The following is a 17,586-nucleotide window of genomic DNA, read 5'->3' on the forward strand; positions in this document are numbered from 1 at the left end:
AATGTGCTGAAGAAAGTCTGTCTTTGGCTGTGTAGACTATAGGTTTTGTCCTGCGGTTCTGAACTGTGTTATATTTAGAGGGCTTTCTGGGTGAAATGTGTGACATTAAGCTTATAAAGATTTTATTTCCTGTTAGTATAGCTATTAGGTTTCTGGAAAATACACTTTGTGTAGGGGAATGTTTTGATGGTGTAAATATCATATAAAAATAACCTGATACTGTTGTCAGTACATTACCTACAGATGTTGATTCTTCTCTGTGTTATACTCCAGCTGTTTTGAGCTGCAGAACACGTTTGAGAACTCGTGAATCCAGCAAATTTGCAGAATTACAGTGAAATTTTTAGAAAGAGTTATGTAATTGGATTCTCATTTCCATTTAAATGCAGTTTAACGTACATTGTGAGTTAAAGTATTAGTGAAGAAGATATTTAAAGGCCTAACATCTTAGAGCAGATTTGTTTATAAGCCCAGTTTAATTCCTTAATCACTTGTTTCAAAACTAAGCTTGAGCACTTTGGCAATCATACATTCATGAGCAGTCAAAAGAAATTATTTCTATCAATCTTCTGCCTCCTTAAATCATCATTAGAGAAAAACTTTAAAATTTAGGACTGACTTGAAACATAAGGACTGTTTATGAAATAAATTTAAAAAGGAGTGTGGTGAGCATTGAGGGGTGTATGTTTCCTGCAAATATGGGAAGATAGTGGAAGAACACTAGAGATCAAGGCATGATTTAAATCAATGCAAGGATGTGTGTGCATTGATACTAATAATGTTTGTGTTGATAATAACATTAATTATGTAGTGTTTAATACATTCTTCATATCAAATGTTTTAATTTATTGTTGTTACTTCAGTATTTTTAAGCCTTTTTTTTTTTCTTTTTTTGCTTTATCAGGTAAAAAATGTATGCGAGTGTAGAAATAAACTGATAGCACAGTTCTGGAAATCACATATGAGTTCAAAGAAATGCCCAAACTGCAAGTAAGTTCAACTACATGAAGAAGTAAATAGCTGGTGTAAAGTTAAATATTGTGAGCATTTGTATTAACTTTTATCTGCCTTTCCCGGTTTTCTTTTTTTTTTCTTTTTTTTTTTTTTCTTTTTTTTTTTTTTTTCCTTTAAGATCTAGGAGATCACTGGTGCGAAAAGAGCATAACAGCAAGCTGACAGTAACCTATCCTTCTACAGTGTACCATAAGTCAGGAGAGGAAAGCATTCTGGATGAGCCAGCAGGTGAAGTATTCGTCTTCTATTCAAATACATTTGCGCTTATTTTCCTGTATTTAAGGTGCACAGATTCTGAGCGCTTGTGACTCATTTATAAAAAAATTAAATAAAGCAGTAAGTGTAGCAGCAGGGGAGTACCTGACTCCATTAAATTTCTTTCTTTGCAAGCCTTCTGTGCTTTTGCAACTTCAAGTGTCTGTATGTCAGAAAAAGAAGCACGAAAGCATAATCTGTGTGAAGTGTGGGACACAATTTTTGGTGGGTAGATGACTTTCTGCTAGATTTTTAGATAGGGAGACTAGATAACAAAAATAGGAGGAAGATCACCAAGCTTACTTCAGAAAGGTAGGTGGGTAATCCTAACTCTTACAGAGGAATTTCCTGTTAAAGAGGAAAAGACAGGAAAGAAAGTAGGTGACACTTTCTAGGCTTTATGAACCTAGTGTTCGAATCGCTTTAGACTTAACTTTTTTCCTCTTGTTGAATCCTTGATCCTTTACATAACCAGGTAGAATTGAAGCATATTTGTGTGTGAGTTATTTAACCCTTAGAAAAGATTTATATGGAGAGCTTATTTACTTTGCTAGTCTGTGGTTTAAATGCTAGATTAAAACTCTGGAATTGTGGTTGAGGAAGCACAATGTCAGTGATGGGTTTTAAAGCAGAAAGATCAGATCTTTGCTTTAATATCCTATCCGTAACATTAGCATCCTATCCGTAACACATTCAACAAAGGCAGGAAAGTTTGTGTATCCTAGTGTTACTGCTTTTGAGTGACAACTATGATTTCACTCCATTAAATTGTATGGTACTGCTTTGGGCTTTTTATTTGAGCCCCTTTAGGACTGACCAAAGTCTGGGGGTGTGTTCTGTTATGCTAGTGAAGAAAATAGCTGTTCTGGAAGGTCTGGTGAGTTGCCAGATTCAGAATACCTTGCCTTACGGTGGAAAGCTTCAAAACTAGCCATATTCTGGCAGTCTCTGTTAACATTCACAGCTGAAATACAGGTAAGAAATATCTTCCTCCTGTCGGTGTTCAAAGACCAAGGCTGTAACACCGCTTGATTGCTTTCATTGCAGTGAAGTATTATGTCTTGTGCAATGGGATGGACTATACAGTTGGGTACGTTCTGTGTAGCCTGTGTCATTGTTGCTCATTGTATTGAATCTCGGAGGGAGTACTTTTAACTTTGGCATTGACGTATTTGTGTTTAGGGGATGGAAAGGTTTTCTCTGTGAAGGAATGGGGGATTGAAGTTTCAGTGTGGAAAAATCTGAATTTCTGGACCTTATCCAAAAGAAGAGTAGGAAACTTTATCTGAGGTCATGGGAGAATTGCTTTTCATAGAGTCACGTACTCTTGCTTCCCCGGGACACAAGGGAATGGCCTGCAAGAAAAGTGGAAATTGAAACCTAAAATCTCTGTCTGTTTTTATAAAAATGATCTTTGTGCTTTTCAGTAGCAAAACCACGTTTTCCTTTCTTGTTGAAATACAGCTAGCCTAGACTCTAACTTTTAATATAGATGGATTGCTGGCTGTCACTATTGTTTCATCCAGTTAAGTATTTCATGGGAACCTTGATCTCACTGGTAATATGTGAATCCCACTTCTGTGTTCACCAGCTGCAGGTTGACTCTTTATTTGTGTTTTGGTCATGGGATGAGATCATTTGAAGAAGGGGTCCAGCTCACCCTTAAGCAAATAAAGCATACAATTTAGATGTTAAAGTTGAGTTTTGTTTCAGTTACTTATATTGATATCCATTAGTCACAGAAATGGCTTATTTTTCCATACTGGGAAGACTCTTGAGTTAATTTCATATTCCCAAGGTGAACATGTTAATGACAATTTTAATGTAGAAGTCAGCCCGCATGTTTTGTATTTATTTCCATTCCTTCATTATAAGCAAAAAGAAAAAACAACTTTCAAAGTAACCTCTTGTGATTTTTTTTTTTTTTAATAAATATTTTATTTTTATCATTTCATTTGTTTATTTATTTTTCAGGTATTGAGGAAAGCCAGTTAGGGAAGAGAGGATACCTGACACCGATGACTGCCAAGGAATACATCCTGGCTCTGTGGAAGAATGAAGGTAATGGTTGTTAAGAGCAACATTACTTTTTCTGTATCATTTAGTGGGCAAAGTCCGCTAATGTTCCTGTATGAACTCCTTGTCAAATCTCTGTCTTTTACCTTAAGGGCTCCTGGCTGCAAGATAGATTTTGTGCCAGGAGGACTGGTGGCTAGTGAATGCCAAGAGCTGGATTCAATGGATAGTCTGATTAGCGATTCTCAAATTGTGGCTCTGCGCAAATCATGATTGTTGTTTATGGAGAATTTGATGTTCATATGGTGCTGCACCTAATATTCCCCACAGTTACATTGGTTAAATACATTCTCAGTCTTTATCAGTCTCTTCTTTTGAGTTCCCTGTACTCTGAATCTGTCTGCAGGTACCAGGAAAAAACAAGCCAGTTTCATCTATCCGTTACAGGGGTAGTAGATGGAAAGTGTTTCTTCCTGCTGTTTTGCTTTTTTCTTTTGCTATACTCTATATTTCTGTTCAGAGCTGTTTCTAAAGAATCATGGGTGTGACCAAAGAACAATGAACAATGACAATTCTTTCTAAAGTATGCCTAAATGTTTTTATTTAAGCAAGTGCGCTAGTATTTAACTTAGCAGGTTCTTTTGGCTTGATTGACCAAATGCATCTGGGGGTTTGGATTCCCAAACAATAGCAGTGCTAATGAGTTTATCTTTTCTATTGTGTCTTTTTAGGTTTCTTCTTGCGTTACCTCTTCCCAGGTATGGATCCCCATGAGAGTTCTGGATTCAGTCCAGACATGTTTTTTTTGGATCTACTTGTGGTTCCACCTTCAAGGTAAAATTTCCCAAAAAAAACTTTTGAAGAAATCATGGGGTTTAGCGTATACTTTTTGCAGGAGTCAGAGATGCAAACACCTTTAGTACAGACACTGGTCTACTAAAGTGTCAGTGGAGTGCTTAAAAAAAAAAATAATTAAAAATTACAGCAGTAACTGATGATATATTTTTTTACTATAACTTCAAATGAGTTTGTTAAAGGACTGAAATACCCATTATGAAAAAAATGTATTTTAGTATTAGTATTTGAAATTATTATAGAATATTATAACTGTATAGTACTGGTAGAATTTCTTGTTCAGGAATCATTCCTCTTTTATGACTGTCCCAGTATAATATATGAATTTTTAAATGCTCACTGTTAGTTTATAGGGATTATTTTTCATGCATTGAAGACTTAGCTTAGAATGTTTGAGGTTTATCATGCTGCCTTTCAGCGGCTTTAATCTTATAAAGTGATTTTGATCTGCTGTAGGTATCGTCCTGTAAATCGTGTTGGAGACAGACTGTTTACGAATGGTCAGACTGTGAACTTGCAGGCTGTCATGAAGGATGCCAAAATGATACGGAAGCTCTTGGTTTTCATGGCAAAAGAACAATGTCAGCCAATAAAAATTACAGAAGAAGAAATCCAAACAGTAAGATTTGCTGGTTATCTTATTAGTTTCTTTTTGGATATGTGGGTTGAGTTCAGGTAGGCTCATGTTTAAACTGTTTCAATAACAGTTTTTGCCTGGGTTGTTGGAGTATGTGCTGTTGGACATGGTCTCCATAGCTTTTTTTTTTTTTTTGGCTCATGCCTCTTTCCACTCACCTGCCTGATGCAAAGGGAAAAACATTTTATGCAGACGCCTTTATTCATGTTTTTTGTGTTACATAACTGTATGTGAGACGTAATGGTCTCCTGTTACTGGAGAATGAAATATGTCCAGCACAAACAGTTCATGATAAAACTTTTCCAGCATCTCATCGAATGAAAAATTATGGGGAGAAAAAAGCCACTTTATCTTCTAAGCCTGGTACAGCCAGTTGTGATCATGGTTGGTTCTGACCATTGATGTCTAAGTAGAAACAAAAAATTCACAAATAACATTAATTAGTAACAATGCTTGTTTACTACTGACTAGTTTGCATGGTCATATAGTGGTAAACAAAATGCCTCTTTTCATATTTGTTCATGAACTGTATTATTGAGGGTTCGTTGATGCTGGCCGTAGTTTCAGCTGAACTTGATGTGCATCTTATGTGTAAAACATTTTGAAAACATTTTTAGTTATTCAGAATTTAGCCACTAGGTGGAGATACATTTTTAGAATGTTTGATATGACAGGAGCTTAATGCATTTTGGTTGTGTGGTATACTGACTTTCAGACTGTGAAAACAAAGTGATGTAGGTGATAAAAGCTTTTGGATTTACATTATTTTTATATAAGAATAGGACTTCTTGGTAGCACAGTGATTTGTAGCACAGACTGACTAACCAGTAACATCTGATTTGGAAAGACGACTGTCACTGACCAGGAGATGATTGATTAGCAATCATCTTTTTAAATCCCACTGGTATATGTAGCTTTGGTGTTTGGAGATCTCCCATCCAAGTCAGTTTATAAAGCTTGACAGCAGACCTGTCTGAAGTACTTGGTTGTAATAATTTGAAAATTTATATTGTTAATATATTTTTTTAAAATATATTAACAATATAAATTTATGTCTTTAATGAGATGCAAAATAGTGGCCAATGTTTCATTTGCTATTTAATACTGTAATTTCAGCCTAGTAAATAGAAGGTATTTTTTGTTAAGTTCAATTTTCTGATTTCTGTTTCTGTAGGAGACAGGGGAGAACAATGAACCTCTGGACCATTCTGTCCTGACAATGATTCCAGGACAGACCATTGCAGATAAGCTGTACAATGCTTGGATTCGTCTTCAGAGCCATGTTAACATTGTATTTGATAGTGACATGGACAAACTAATGACAGAAAAATACCCTGGAATTCGTCAGGTGGGTAGCAGGCAGAATCTTAAAGACTGGGCTTTGTGTGTCACAGACGGTTAAAACAAGAGAAGTTGACGGAGTAAGAAAAAAGTGAAATGTTTGATTAGTATCACACTGTAATACCTGGAGAATCTATCTGATGTTGCATGCTTTCACATTTTAATCATTAACTTAACTTCTGTTTTCAAAGCTATTGGAGAAGAAGGAAGGACTGTTCCGCAAGCACATGATGGGAAAACGTGTGGATTTTGCTGCTCGATCAGTCATTTGCCCCGATATGTACATTGGTACCAATGAGATTGGCATTCCTATGGTAAGAATAAATAAAGGAGCATTTCTTTTTGGTGCTGCTGGGAACGAAACTACACTGTAACACTTTCAGCTATATAGTAAGCAGTTTAAAATTTAGAGGGTTTTTTTACTCATCTGGACTCTTTCCTCCCCAGTGTGTCATAGCTGTATGTTACTACTGTGTGTTAATAAAGAAGGAGTATTGAAGAGCAGGAAATTCTTACTATTACACTGAACACCACATCTAGGAAAGAGGATTTAAAAAAAGAAAAAGCTGTACTTGCTTCCTGGGAGTATGAATTGGTGCAAACTTTATAAGTAGATCCTGTTTCTTCTGTGTTCTTTGTACGGTGTATCTTGTAACAGCTGTGGCAGCCTTTAAGAAAAGGCAATAATAACGTCACCAACTTCATTCATCCTTAAGGATTTTTAACCACATAGAGATGATACCAAGCCTGAATTTGAGCTTTTCATTGTATCATCTTTTCTGATTGCCTATCTGCAAATAGTGGACTTAGTGATAATGTGTTTTTTCTCTGTATTTGTCAGTTTGTTTGCAGAATCTAAAATCGCACTTCTTTTTTTTTCTAATTGGTAATTGAGTTTTCCTTTATTGCAGTAGAAAATCATAAAAATGACATTGTTTCTATTCTTATGGTAGATGATTTTAACACAGAAATATATTTATTTGGCACGACAGTAGGTTGAGGATGAGATTCATCCAATAGCTTAGAGTAATTTATGTCTACATTGTATGATTTAACATTTGACACTGTTTTCTCAGTGACTTGGTACTGTTTTAAGCCAAAGTTGAGCAGCTAGTTATTTCTCTTCTCTTTTCCCTCCTGTCTAGGTATTTGCTACCAAACTGACTTACCCTCAGCCAGTCACTCCCTGGAATGTCAAAGAGCTGAGGCAGGCTGTCATAAATGGCCCAAAGGTTCACCCTGGTGCCTCCATGGTCATTAATGAAGATGGATCTCGTACGGTGTTGAGTGCAAGCAGCCTGACCCAGAGGGAGGCCATAGCCAAGCAGCTCCTCACTCCTTCTTCAGGCGCGCCCCAGTCAGGACTGAAGATTGTGAGTACACCAAAGGGCTTGTTGGAGCCCTGTGGTGGTTAGGTTTTATTTTTAAATAATGCTACTACTGTCCTTGCTAGTGATTGCAATGGGCCCGCTCACAAAGACTCGGGGGCAGGGTTAGCTTATCTTTTAGTAGGTGGCTGAGAAAAAGTTGAGGGTGATGTGGGAAGAAAAGCTTGATACTTCTTCAAATTCTAAAAAACATTTTTCCATCCTGAATTTTACTCTTCTCTGAATGTGCAGTGTGTGGCATTCATCTTTCCAAGATGGGGAGTCGTCTTTCTTATATAGCTGACTATTCTTGGGAAGTCTTAGCAGCGTGGAAGATAAAATACTGATCTCATTTTATGCTTTTATGCCTCCCTGCCCTTCTCGGCCAGTTCTGTCTTTTTTTTTTTCCCCCTGCCTCCCTGCGCTTCTCAGCCAGTTCTGTCTTTTTTTTTCCTCTTCTTTTCTGTTTCTGGAGCAGTGTTTTGGCAGTAGTTCTGAAGGCTAAAATTCAGTGTACTTGTAGACTAGGTACAGCACAAGCAGTTGATGTGACCTGTCTTCCAGGAGTGGGTTGTCCATGAATATGTATGAAGTAGAGTCCTCCATTCTGTGTCAGCTGTGCTGGTAGTGAAACCAACCAGGGAAGGAGTGGTCTGTGTTTTAGCGCTGACTGCTGTAACTTGGGATCTATCTTCCCATCACCATCTCTTTTTACTGATGACAAAACAAGAAACAACCATACTCATCCATCTGTTTGTACAGACATTAACATTTGTGAAATGCTTAGTGCTGTCTTTGAAGAATAGCCACAAGCAGGTTGAAAACTTAGCGGTAAGAATTAGAGATTGAGGTAACAACAGGAACCTTGCGGTTGGTGTCTACTACAGGCTGCCAGATCACGGGGAGCCTGTTGATGAAGCCTTCTTACTCCTGGTAAAGGAGGCATCACGCTTGCAGGCTCTCATCCTGCTAGGGGACTTCAGCCACCCCGACATCTGCTGGAAAAGTAGCATGGCAAGCTGTAGGCAATCCAGGAGACTCCTGGAATGCATTGAGGGTAACTTCTTAAGCCAGGTAGTAGACAGCTCCACCAGAGGAGGGATATTGGATACTGCACCTGTTGGTCACTAATGCAAATGAGCTAATCAGTGACATCAAGATTGGAGGCAGCCTGGGTTGCAGTGATCATGCACTGATGGAGTTTGCAGTTCTGAGGGATACAAGTCAGGCGAAGAGTGAAGTCAGGACCCTGAATTTTAGGACAGCAAAATTCCAGGTCCTCGGGGAGCTACTCAACAGGACCCACTGGGAAACTGCCCTCAGGGATAAGGGAGCAGAACAGAGCTGGCAGATCTTTAAGGACCGCAAGAGCTCTCAATCCCCAGATTTAAGAAATCAGGAAAGGAAGGCGAGGGACACTAGATGACCTTTAAAGGTCCCTGCCAACCCACACTATTCTATGATTCTATGATCAGTTGTTTCTTCGGAGCTGCTGGAGGGTTTGAGTTCTCTATGCTACAGCTTAATCAACCTTTGCAACTTCTTAACTGCATCTCCATCCCTTACAAGAGTTGAGAACTTACTGTTTAGCTGCTAGGGCAAAAGTTTTGGTGATGAAGGGTCTTTTCACAACGTCTTGTTATGTATACCCCTGTGTCTAATATAGGTGTGGTAGAGATTTAATATTGAAGACTGAGTATTTCTATGGCGTCAGTTCTCTCAGAACCTGTCACAGAAGTAAACGTAACAGTATTTAGACTGTACAAACTGTTGATAATCACTTAAACAGATCAGAGAAATTAAAATTAGACTGTTTTGAGAGACTCTGTTCTAGATAAGAATTTATTGTGTTGTACTCAAACCTGAAATTATAACTTAGAGATCCCTGGCCTCTGCTTCAACTCCTGGGTCATATTATTACCTTATTCTAGGTTGTCCAGTGCTAGGTGTATTATCAACAGGTATTATCAATTCAGCCCAGTGGGCTTTGTATAAATAGTTTCTCATTTACAAATGGCATAATTTTCTTTCTTTTTCAGTCTTCGACCCCTATATTGTCAAGGGAGAGGAGAGATTGGTAGAGTGTGGCTTGCATGCTGTTCACTTGGTTTGATCACTGTGGTTTGTGGGAGTTAATGGAGGATATGCAGCCTTAGAGAGTGGTTTGGTGGAGAGCAGAGGGCATTCAGGGGCAAGTAGTCTTGATTCTCTTACAAAGTTTTGCGCAGAATGTTAATACAAGGAAGAAAATGTTTTGGACATGTGCATATTTCAAGATGCAGTCTTTTCAGAGGCATGCATGGAAATGGCTTACAGGCAGCAACCAAAATTCTCTTGCAGGTATGTCGCCATATTAAAAATGGAGATGTCCTTTTACTGAACCGCCAGCCCACTCTTCACAGACCCTCTATCCAAGCTCACCGGGCCCGAATCTTGCCTGGAGAAAAAGTTCTGAGGCTTCACTATGCCAACTGCAAGGCTTACAATGCTGATTTTGATGGTGATGAAATGAACGCCCATTTTCCACAGAGTGAGCTGGGTAGAGCAGAAGCCTACACCTTAGCCTTTACGGATGAACAGTATCTAGTTCCAAAGGTAAGTAAAACTGTCAGATAAATTTATTCCTACATGAAATCACTTTGATTTTTTGTTTGTTTGTTTTGTTTTGTTTTGTCTAATGATAAATGAGATTATTGGGTTTTTTTTTAAATAATTTATTTCTGAAGTTTATTCCTGGTTTCTGTTCTGTCTCCACTTGTGGTTCTCTTCATCTAAAGAAGGCCCAGCCCATCCAAACAATCTCGTTCCTTTTAATGTCAATGTCCAGAGGAGATTTAGTGGAGAGTTGTGCTGTGATGACGAGTTCTTTACTAATGACTTTAGTGCTTTTATCCATCTTGAATAATTTTGGGAGCTGCTAGCACATAACTTCTTATCCCTCTCAACCCTTTTTATTGTTATCTCTTTAGGATGGGAAGCCACTTCCTGGCTTGATCCAGGATCACATGATTTCTGGAGTCAGCATGACAATCCGGGGCTGCTTTTTCACCAGAGAGCAATATATGGAGCTTGTTTACCGGGGACTAACAGACAAAAAAGGAAGAATTAAAATCTTTCCTCCTGCTATTATGAAACCACAGCGATTATGGACAGGAAAGCAGGTAGTTTATAATTTATTGGGTTAAAGAATGCTGATGGTTCCAACGTAAGCAGAATGCCAATGTTAAAACCAGTGCTGCTGAGGGTTGCTAAAAAGCCAGATCCCATCATCTAATCAACACCACGTAGATCTTGGTGTGTGTTATTTGAGCTATGAGAGTTGTCTTTCATTTGAAATGACAGTATTAGGATAGTACTTTTACTTGCTGCTCTGAACAGTGTTGCAGATAGAAGTATAATGCTGCATTTTCCAGGCATGGGAGCAGAAAAGGAATTTGTTGATTGTAGTAAACTAGGTTATGCCAATCAGTGCTTTTAAATCTCTGAACTTAAAAGTTGTAGGTAAATGTTCTGGTATTTGACTTTTTGGTTGAGATCATCATTAGGTTGATGTAATATCTGGAAAGCCCAAGTGAATGTTCCATATGCTACTATTTAAGAGAGTTTAATATTAAGTCCAAATATTGTGCCTTATAGCAGAGTGGGGGAAATTCTCTGACAGTTTTTCCTGTAAAACTCAACAGCCAGCTTTTTTACTTTTTAAAATATATATATATTTATTGGAAAAGTCTTTTGTGCCATATGTTACTAAATAATTATGTGCCTCAGCTCACTGATCTCTCAAAGGCTAGAGCAGCAAGAAGATATTCCTCTCTTGTAAACTTCAGATTTCTGAGCTTTTAAAGCTTTGCTGTTAGTGGAAAAAATATGTATAGGATGTTGCTTTTCTCCTCCATGCCCAATTCTTTATGTTGAGAAGGGAATATAGGAAATAAATAGTTCCTGTCACTCTTCCTACTTCTTTATAGGTTGTTTCTACATTGTTAATAAACATAATTCCAGAAAAATACCTCCCACTGAATTTGACTGGGAAAGCTAAGATTGGTGGAAGAGCCTGGGTAAAGGGACCTGCAAACAGATGTCTGAATCTTGATTCAATGTGTGAATCTCAGGTATGCTGGGGAAGCAGCTCTGGAGGTTGGGCTGGGCTGTATTGTAATAAAATTGTGTATAGAGTAGAGGAATGGGAAGGGAACCAGGCAGATGACTAAGTTAAAAACAGATATTTAGCAACAGTTACTCCCAGAAGGTGGTGGTTAGAGGATAGGACTGGGGGTCAGGAAAAACTCTTTTCTGATCCTGACTGATAGAGATTCCATCTATTTTTCTTAGCCCATATGTCTTCATTGTTCAACCTTATAGGTGGAAACATACAAACAGTGTTAGAAGATTTATTTCTACTATAAATTCAGGAAGCATAGATAATCTGACCATATTTAACTGTTCACCAATATATGGGCTATTTTAACGTAGATTACACAGAAAAACCTATAGAGATCATAGTAAGATCACAATTTTTGTTTTCCTGAATAGCTATGTTTTATTTTTCAGGTTATTATTAGAAATGGGGAATTACTCTGTGGAGTCTTGGACAAAGCTCACTTTGGGAGCTCTGCCTATGGCCTGGTCCACTGTTGCTATGAAATCTATGGGGGTGAAACCAGTGGGAAAGTGCTAACATGTCTAGGACGCCTCTTCACTGCTTATCTGCAGCTGTACAGGGGATTTACAATGGGTGAGTAACACAAGGACTAATTCACCAGTGCTGTAGTGCGGTACCTCCTGAGATATAAAACAGGAATTGTTGGGCATAATACATGCTAAGAGTTCTGTAAATAAAATTTTGCAAGGCTGTCCTTGAGTGGGATAGCTATTTGCCAGCCTTTGTTCTGGTTGGTGCATAGCTGGCCTTCTAAGCATAAAGAGAAAGTGTAATCTTGAGCGTGTCCATCAAGTTCTCTCTTCTGTCCCGCCTAGTCAAACTCTACACAGTGTAAATGTCTTGTGTTTAAATTTTGTTTATATCAAAGCCTCCTATGAGTCTTTGTTATTTTTACTTCTCTGAAAAAGAATTGTTGCGTAGAAACCAGAACAACTGATAAAATGAGATGGAAGAATTTTGAGGGGCTATTAATCAAGTCTGGCCTATCTCATTCTACTGTAAATCTTTTGCTAAATGTTTGACTTTCATTACAGCTGTGCAAACTCATACAAATATGCTCTTAGCACACAATAAAAATTTGACCCTTACTGTACCCTCTCCTTGCAATAGCTGAAATATTTCAAATTACCATGTAGAGCTTTACAAGATGTTTTTATACTAATGAAATAGAGTATATAGCAGCAGAAGCGTTTAAATTGGCTTTGATTGGTGGCCTAATATGATCACTTAGAGTTACATAGACACGGTCAACTGGTAGACAGCAGTAGTAAGGAACCAACAAACTGTTGTGAGCCAAGGAAAAAGGAAGGAGATCTTTTGAAGTGAAGAAGGCGATTAAGGTAAGACAGAAAATATGTCTTGAGAGCCAGGGTGCAAAAACTAGATAGGAAACGATAATGGGCCTGGCATCACTAGGTAGTTAAAACATCAGAAAAAGGGAAGTGGGACTGGAGCAGGAGTCTGGGATTTGGTGAAGATGAGATGATTTGGGACTGAGCAAAATAAGACTTCGGGAAGAGATGCATGAGGTTCAGGAGAAGGAGGTAAAGTAGAAGAGACAAGGTTGTAATGGGAAAAGGAGAGCAGGGCTGGACAGAAAGAGTGAAAAAAGAAGGACACGTGATGGGGCTGTAGGCTCCTTTGCCTCATAAACATGTGTGCAACTCTACTAGTAAAGTGTCCCACTTGCTCCCTTACAACCGCTGTAACCTGGGAGGAACCTCTGGAGGTGATCTAACACAGCTCCCTGCCAAAGCAAGTCCTGCCAGATGAGCTTGCGCCGGGCTATGTCCAGTCAAGTTGTGAATATCTCCAGGATGCTGATTGTGCAACCTCTCTGGGTCACTGTGCCAACATTTGATTGTATATATTGTCAAATTTTTTTCCACTTGAAGAAAATTTTGTTTCCTTGTATCTTTAAAGGACAAATACATCTTTCAACCTTTCCTCATACATCATGTGCTCCAGCCATTTTAGTGACCATTTTAGTGACTTTCGCAGGACCCCTTACAAATAGTTTATGGGAGTTAGCATTCCAACCTTTGATATGTTCTAAACTGTTGTTCTCTCGGTCCTGTCATCACAAGGGTCTGTATTTTTAGTTTACCTTTTCAAAAAAGCTAGGAAATGACAGATTCTGCAAAGTTCAGCTAATAGGAACTTTGAAATGGGTGGAAGAGAAAAAGCAGTTGTTTGTGACTGGCCTGTAACACGTTTGTGCAAGTGCACTGATTAAGATTTTATAGACACTGTTGAAGGTTAAACTTTTCAAGTTAGGGAGTTGATTTTGTACCCTTAAAGCTTAGCTTAGTGCATGTTGCATCATTTGTTTGATAGCCTATGGTGTCTCTCTCAAAGTCACTCAGATTTTTTTTCTTGTCACCCTGCAATTAGCCTGATTTTAACAATTATTGTATCTTCAGTTGTGACTTTCTTCTCCAGCTCTTTGCTTTCACAATCTCTGACATTAAGTATGGTTTCTTCCTCAATTCTTTTCCAGTTTAGAACACTGTGTTCTGTCTCTCTTCTTTAACAGGCATTGAAGACATTTTGGTTAAACCTGAAGCAGACCACAAAAGACGAAAAATCATTGAAAAGTCAAGCCAGCGCGGTATTGAAGTAAGTCTGTCTTGCAGAATTTTTTTCTCCCCCCATAATTGAAAATGTTGAAATCCAGCCCTGTTTAATCATGCCTGCTTAGCACCTAACACCCCCTCCCCTCCCATTTTACTTTCAGACTGTTAGAGCTGCTCTTAATTTGCCAGAAACAGCATCATGTGAGGAGGTCCAAGGGAAATGGCAGGATGCCCATCTCTGCAAAGACCAGAGGGATTTTAACATGGTTGATCTGAAATTCAAGGAGGAAGTAAACAATTACAACAATGAAGTTAACAAGGTTGGCATCGAGGCATCTGTGTATACTAATCTTGTTTGGAGACTTTCTTATTAAGTTTAATGTCATTGAGGGGTGCCTGACTGTTCTGGAGGCTGAACCTTTCCTTCTGTCCCCAGCATGAGGCTCCACATACTGCCTCATCACCTCAACCTTGTCCTCCCTTAATGAGAAGATGGCTTAATATTCAGGATGCTTTTAAAATTACAAATAGGAATGTTTGTGATTACTCATTGCTTCACTTTCTTAAAGCCTTCAACAGGAATTGCTTTGGTTTATTATTTTATTAATAATGGTTTGGTTTTGTTCCCTTTACCCCACCACAACGCTCTAGGTTTGTATGCCCCTTGGTCTCCACAGGAGCTTTCCAGACAATAATTTGCAGCTGATGGTACAGTCAGGAGCCAAAGGATCCACTGTAAATACAATGCAGGTAATGACAGCTAGAATACTTAGCAGCTACATCTGTTGATGTGATTTGTCCTAGAATGTTAGATATTCACACAAAAGCTTCTGAATAGCTTATACCAAAGCAAAATTTTTATTCTGGGCTTTGGGAATAGAGGCCTTTGGCATGGAAAAATTTTAGAGAAAGACCTCAGTGGGTGGTGGACGAGAGTCAGAGGTTATTATAACATACTTTTGAATCAGTTCTCAGCACATTAGGATTGATAGAACCAGCAGACCTTTTTAGAAGGAGTGCTGCAGATTATATGAACAAACCTACTGTAGGAGAAAGAACTTTTCCTGGCCTCTGTTGAAGACTGACCCCTCTGTTTGTTTCTTCCACTACTGAATAGGAACAACTATATCTTCCTTTCATTTTGGTAGAAATGGCAAGAATGCTTTTTTATTTTGCCTTTTGCAACACAGACACCAAGTAAGAAACACTACATAAAAAGGCCATCTAAAATTTTGTCTCTGATGAGAGAGAATGACCAAAGCTCAAGACAGAGAGGGTTTTATTTTGTTTTTTTGGTTCTGTTTTTAGGACATTGGTGAGAGGTGGTGAGGGTAATGTAGGGACCAAATCAGATCTCTTTGTATTAAAATAAACACAGTGGTGAGGGTAATGTAGGGACCAAAAAAAACCCGATATTTTTAGTTTCAGATCTCTTTGTATTAAAATAAACACACGGAACAAGAATGGAAATGTTGAGGTTGAATCAGGGCTGAAATAACTTAAAAAGACCAGATGAGATCTACATGCCTTTTCTGCCCATCAGTGGCCGGAACATTTAATGAACATGTTGACATCCAGTTAAAGAATGTTTAGTGAACATTTGATGGAAAAATGGTGTTTCCTTTTTTCCTGTCCACATTTAGATTTCTTGTTTGCTGGGCCAGATTGAGTTGGAAGGTCGAAGACCCCCGCTGATGGCATCTGGCAAATCACTGCCATGTTTCCAGCCTTATGATTTTTCCCCTAGCTCAGGAGGATTTGTGACTGGCAGATTTCTCACTGGGATCAAACCTTCTGTAAGTTTAATACTGCTTGTGGAGTTTATTGTGAAATTTTTCTTAATCTTAGTGTATTAATACAGAGTGTCTGCAATTAGAGATAAACCATCTTTGTTCACCCTGCTCTCATATATAGCTTTTGAGAAAGAGCATAAATTGCCAGTCTTGGTGTACTTCTCAGCAGAATGGTGAAGTTATTGTGCTTATGTTTAGGAATTCTTCTTTCACTGCATGGCTGGCAGGGAAGGTCTCGTGGATACAGCTGTCAAAACCAGCCGTTCTGGATACCTACAAAGGTAAGAAGCTTGTTTTAGTATCTGAGCCTTTAAAAGGTCCTTTTGGGTTCTTTTTTTTTTTGTTTGTTTGTTTGAATTTTTTTTTTTTTTTGGTAGAGTACTATAGACTGGAAGAAGTCTTTGCATTGCTTAGATTAACTTCAGTGTACTTGCTTTTTGGAAGTGTTTACTGTCTGAGTGTTGAATGTTTGTTCTAAGGCTGACTTTCTAGAGGACTAGATCAAGTGGAACTTTATAATCTCTAACTTATCTCTGGCACATAGCAGCAGCAACGAGAAAGCTGTTTTCTTGGTACAAGTAAAGATGTACAAATTCCAGGCAACTCTAGTTTTTCTTGGCCACATTATGGGACGCTCTCCTTTATTCAAGCAACACCTTCAGTATATAGAAGATGATGGAATTGTTTCAGAGGGTAAAGGACAGATGCCCCCATCTTTCGGACAACTGTTAGAGTTGGCAGCAGAAATAGAGAGTAATTTGTTCCTTCATTTTAAGTCACTTCAGTCCAAGGAAACTGGAGGGAGCAACATGCAGAAAGCTTTACAATATTATTACACGTTTCACCTGTGTGTCGTGTCTGTATGATATTGGCTTCCAGAATTCCTGATCAGCCCTTGAGTGCACTTAATATATTAATGAAAACAGGGTTTCTCATGTTAGAGTTATATCATCCTTGTAGCTCTGTAGCCTCATAACAACTTTTTTTTTTTCTTTTTTTTTCTTTGGAACAGGTGTATCATAAAACATTTAGAAGGACTTGTAGTTCAGTATGACCTGACTGTACGAGATAGTGATGGCAGTGTGGTGCAGTTTTTGTATGGAGAAGATGGGCTTGATATCCCTAAAACTCAGTTCTTGCAACCCGAGCAGTTTCCTTTCATTGCAGAGAACTATGAGGTAAAACACCTGAACCTTAAGTATTTATACGCCAAGGGAAAGACTGAAATGCACGGTTAACACCTTGCACATCTCTTAGGGATCCACTGGCATAGTTATTTCTCTCAGTCACTCTAAGATTAACCTACATTTTTTTTGCCGATTTACCATTGTATTCAAAATACGGAAGTGAGTCTTAGGTCTGAGGCATAATTTAAGTGGTCCTAATTTCAACAGAGCACCAAGTGCTCTCCTTATTCTCATCTGTTCTAACTCTGTCATTGGATTCAACACAGATGACTTTCCTCTTCACTCTGTCAAGTTTGATTAACTTCTTTTTGCCAGTATCGTCACTGGTTATTAAAGAATGGCAATAGTCACATAAAGATATGAGTTTTGTCTCAGTTGGATTG

The 17,586-nt window shown here is 38.4% G+C and overlaps 1 protein-coding gene across 1 annotated transcript in view; it reads left to right on the plus strand.

The window, feature by feature from the left end:
* Positions 1-17,586, plus strand: part of POLR1A (polymerase (RNA) I polypeptide A, 194kDa) — a 35,477-nt gene that overhangs the window by 3,632 nt on the left and 14,259 nt on the right. Inside the window, exons 5-22 of the mRNA XM_009882522.1 lie at positions 895-990; positions 1,133-1,242; positions 3,244-3,330; positions 4,017-4,119; positions 4,597-4,759; positions 5,952-6,125; positions 6,310-6,432; positions 7,264-7,491; positions 9,826-10,080; positions 10,455-10,646; positions 11,454-11,597; positions 12,037-12,220; positions 14,184-14,266; positions 14,385-14,543; positions 14,875-14,973; positions 15,867-16,019; positions 16,215-16,297; positions 17,029-17,194. Coding sequence (XP_009880824.1) covers positions 895-990; positions 1,133-1,242; positions 3,244-3,330; positions 4,017-4,119; positions 4,597-4,759; positions 5,952-6,125; positions 6,310-6,432; positions 7,264-7,491; positions 9,826-10,080; positions 10,455-10,646; positions 11,454-11,597; positions 12,037-12,220; positions 14,184-14,266; positions 14,385-14,543; positions 14,875-14,973; positions 15,867-16,019; positions 16,215-16,297; positions 17,029-17,194 — 2,602 coding nt within the window. The remainder of the gene's footprint in view (positions 1-894; positions 991-1,132; positions 1,243-3,243; positions 3,331-4,016; positions 4,120-4,596; positions 4,760-5,951; positions 6,126-6,309; positions 6,433-7,263; positions 7,492-9,825; positions 10,081-10,454; positions 10,647-11,453; positions 11,598-12,036; positions 12,221-14,183; positions 14,267-14,384; positions 14,544-14,874; positions 14,974-15,866; positions 16,020-16,214; positions 16,298-17,028; positions 17,195-17,586) is intronic.

Source organism: Charadrius vociferus, unplaced genomic scaffold, assembly GCF_000708025.1.
Source record: "Charadrius vociferus isolate BGI_N301 unplaced genomic scaffold, ASM70802v2 scaffold213, whole genome shotgun sequence".
Lineage (NCBI taxonomy): Eukaryota > Metazoa > Chordata > Aves > Charadriiformes > Charadriidae > Charadrius > Charadrius vociferus.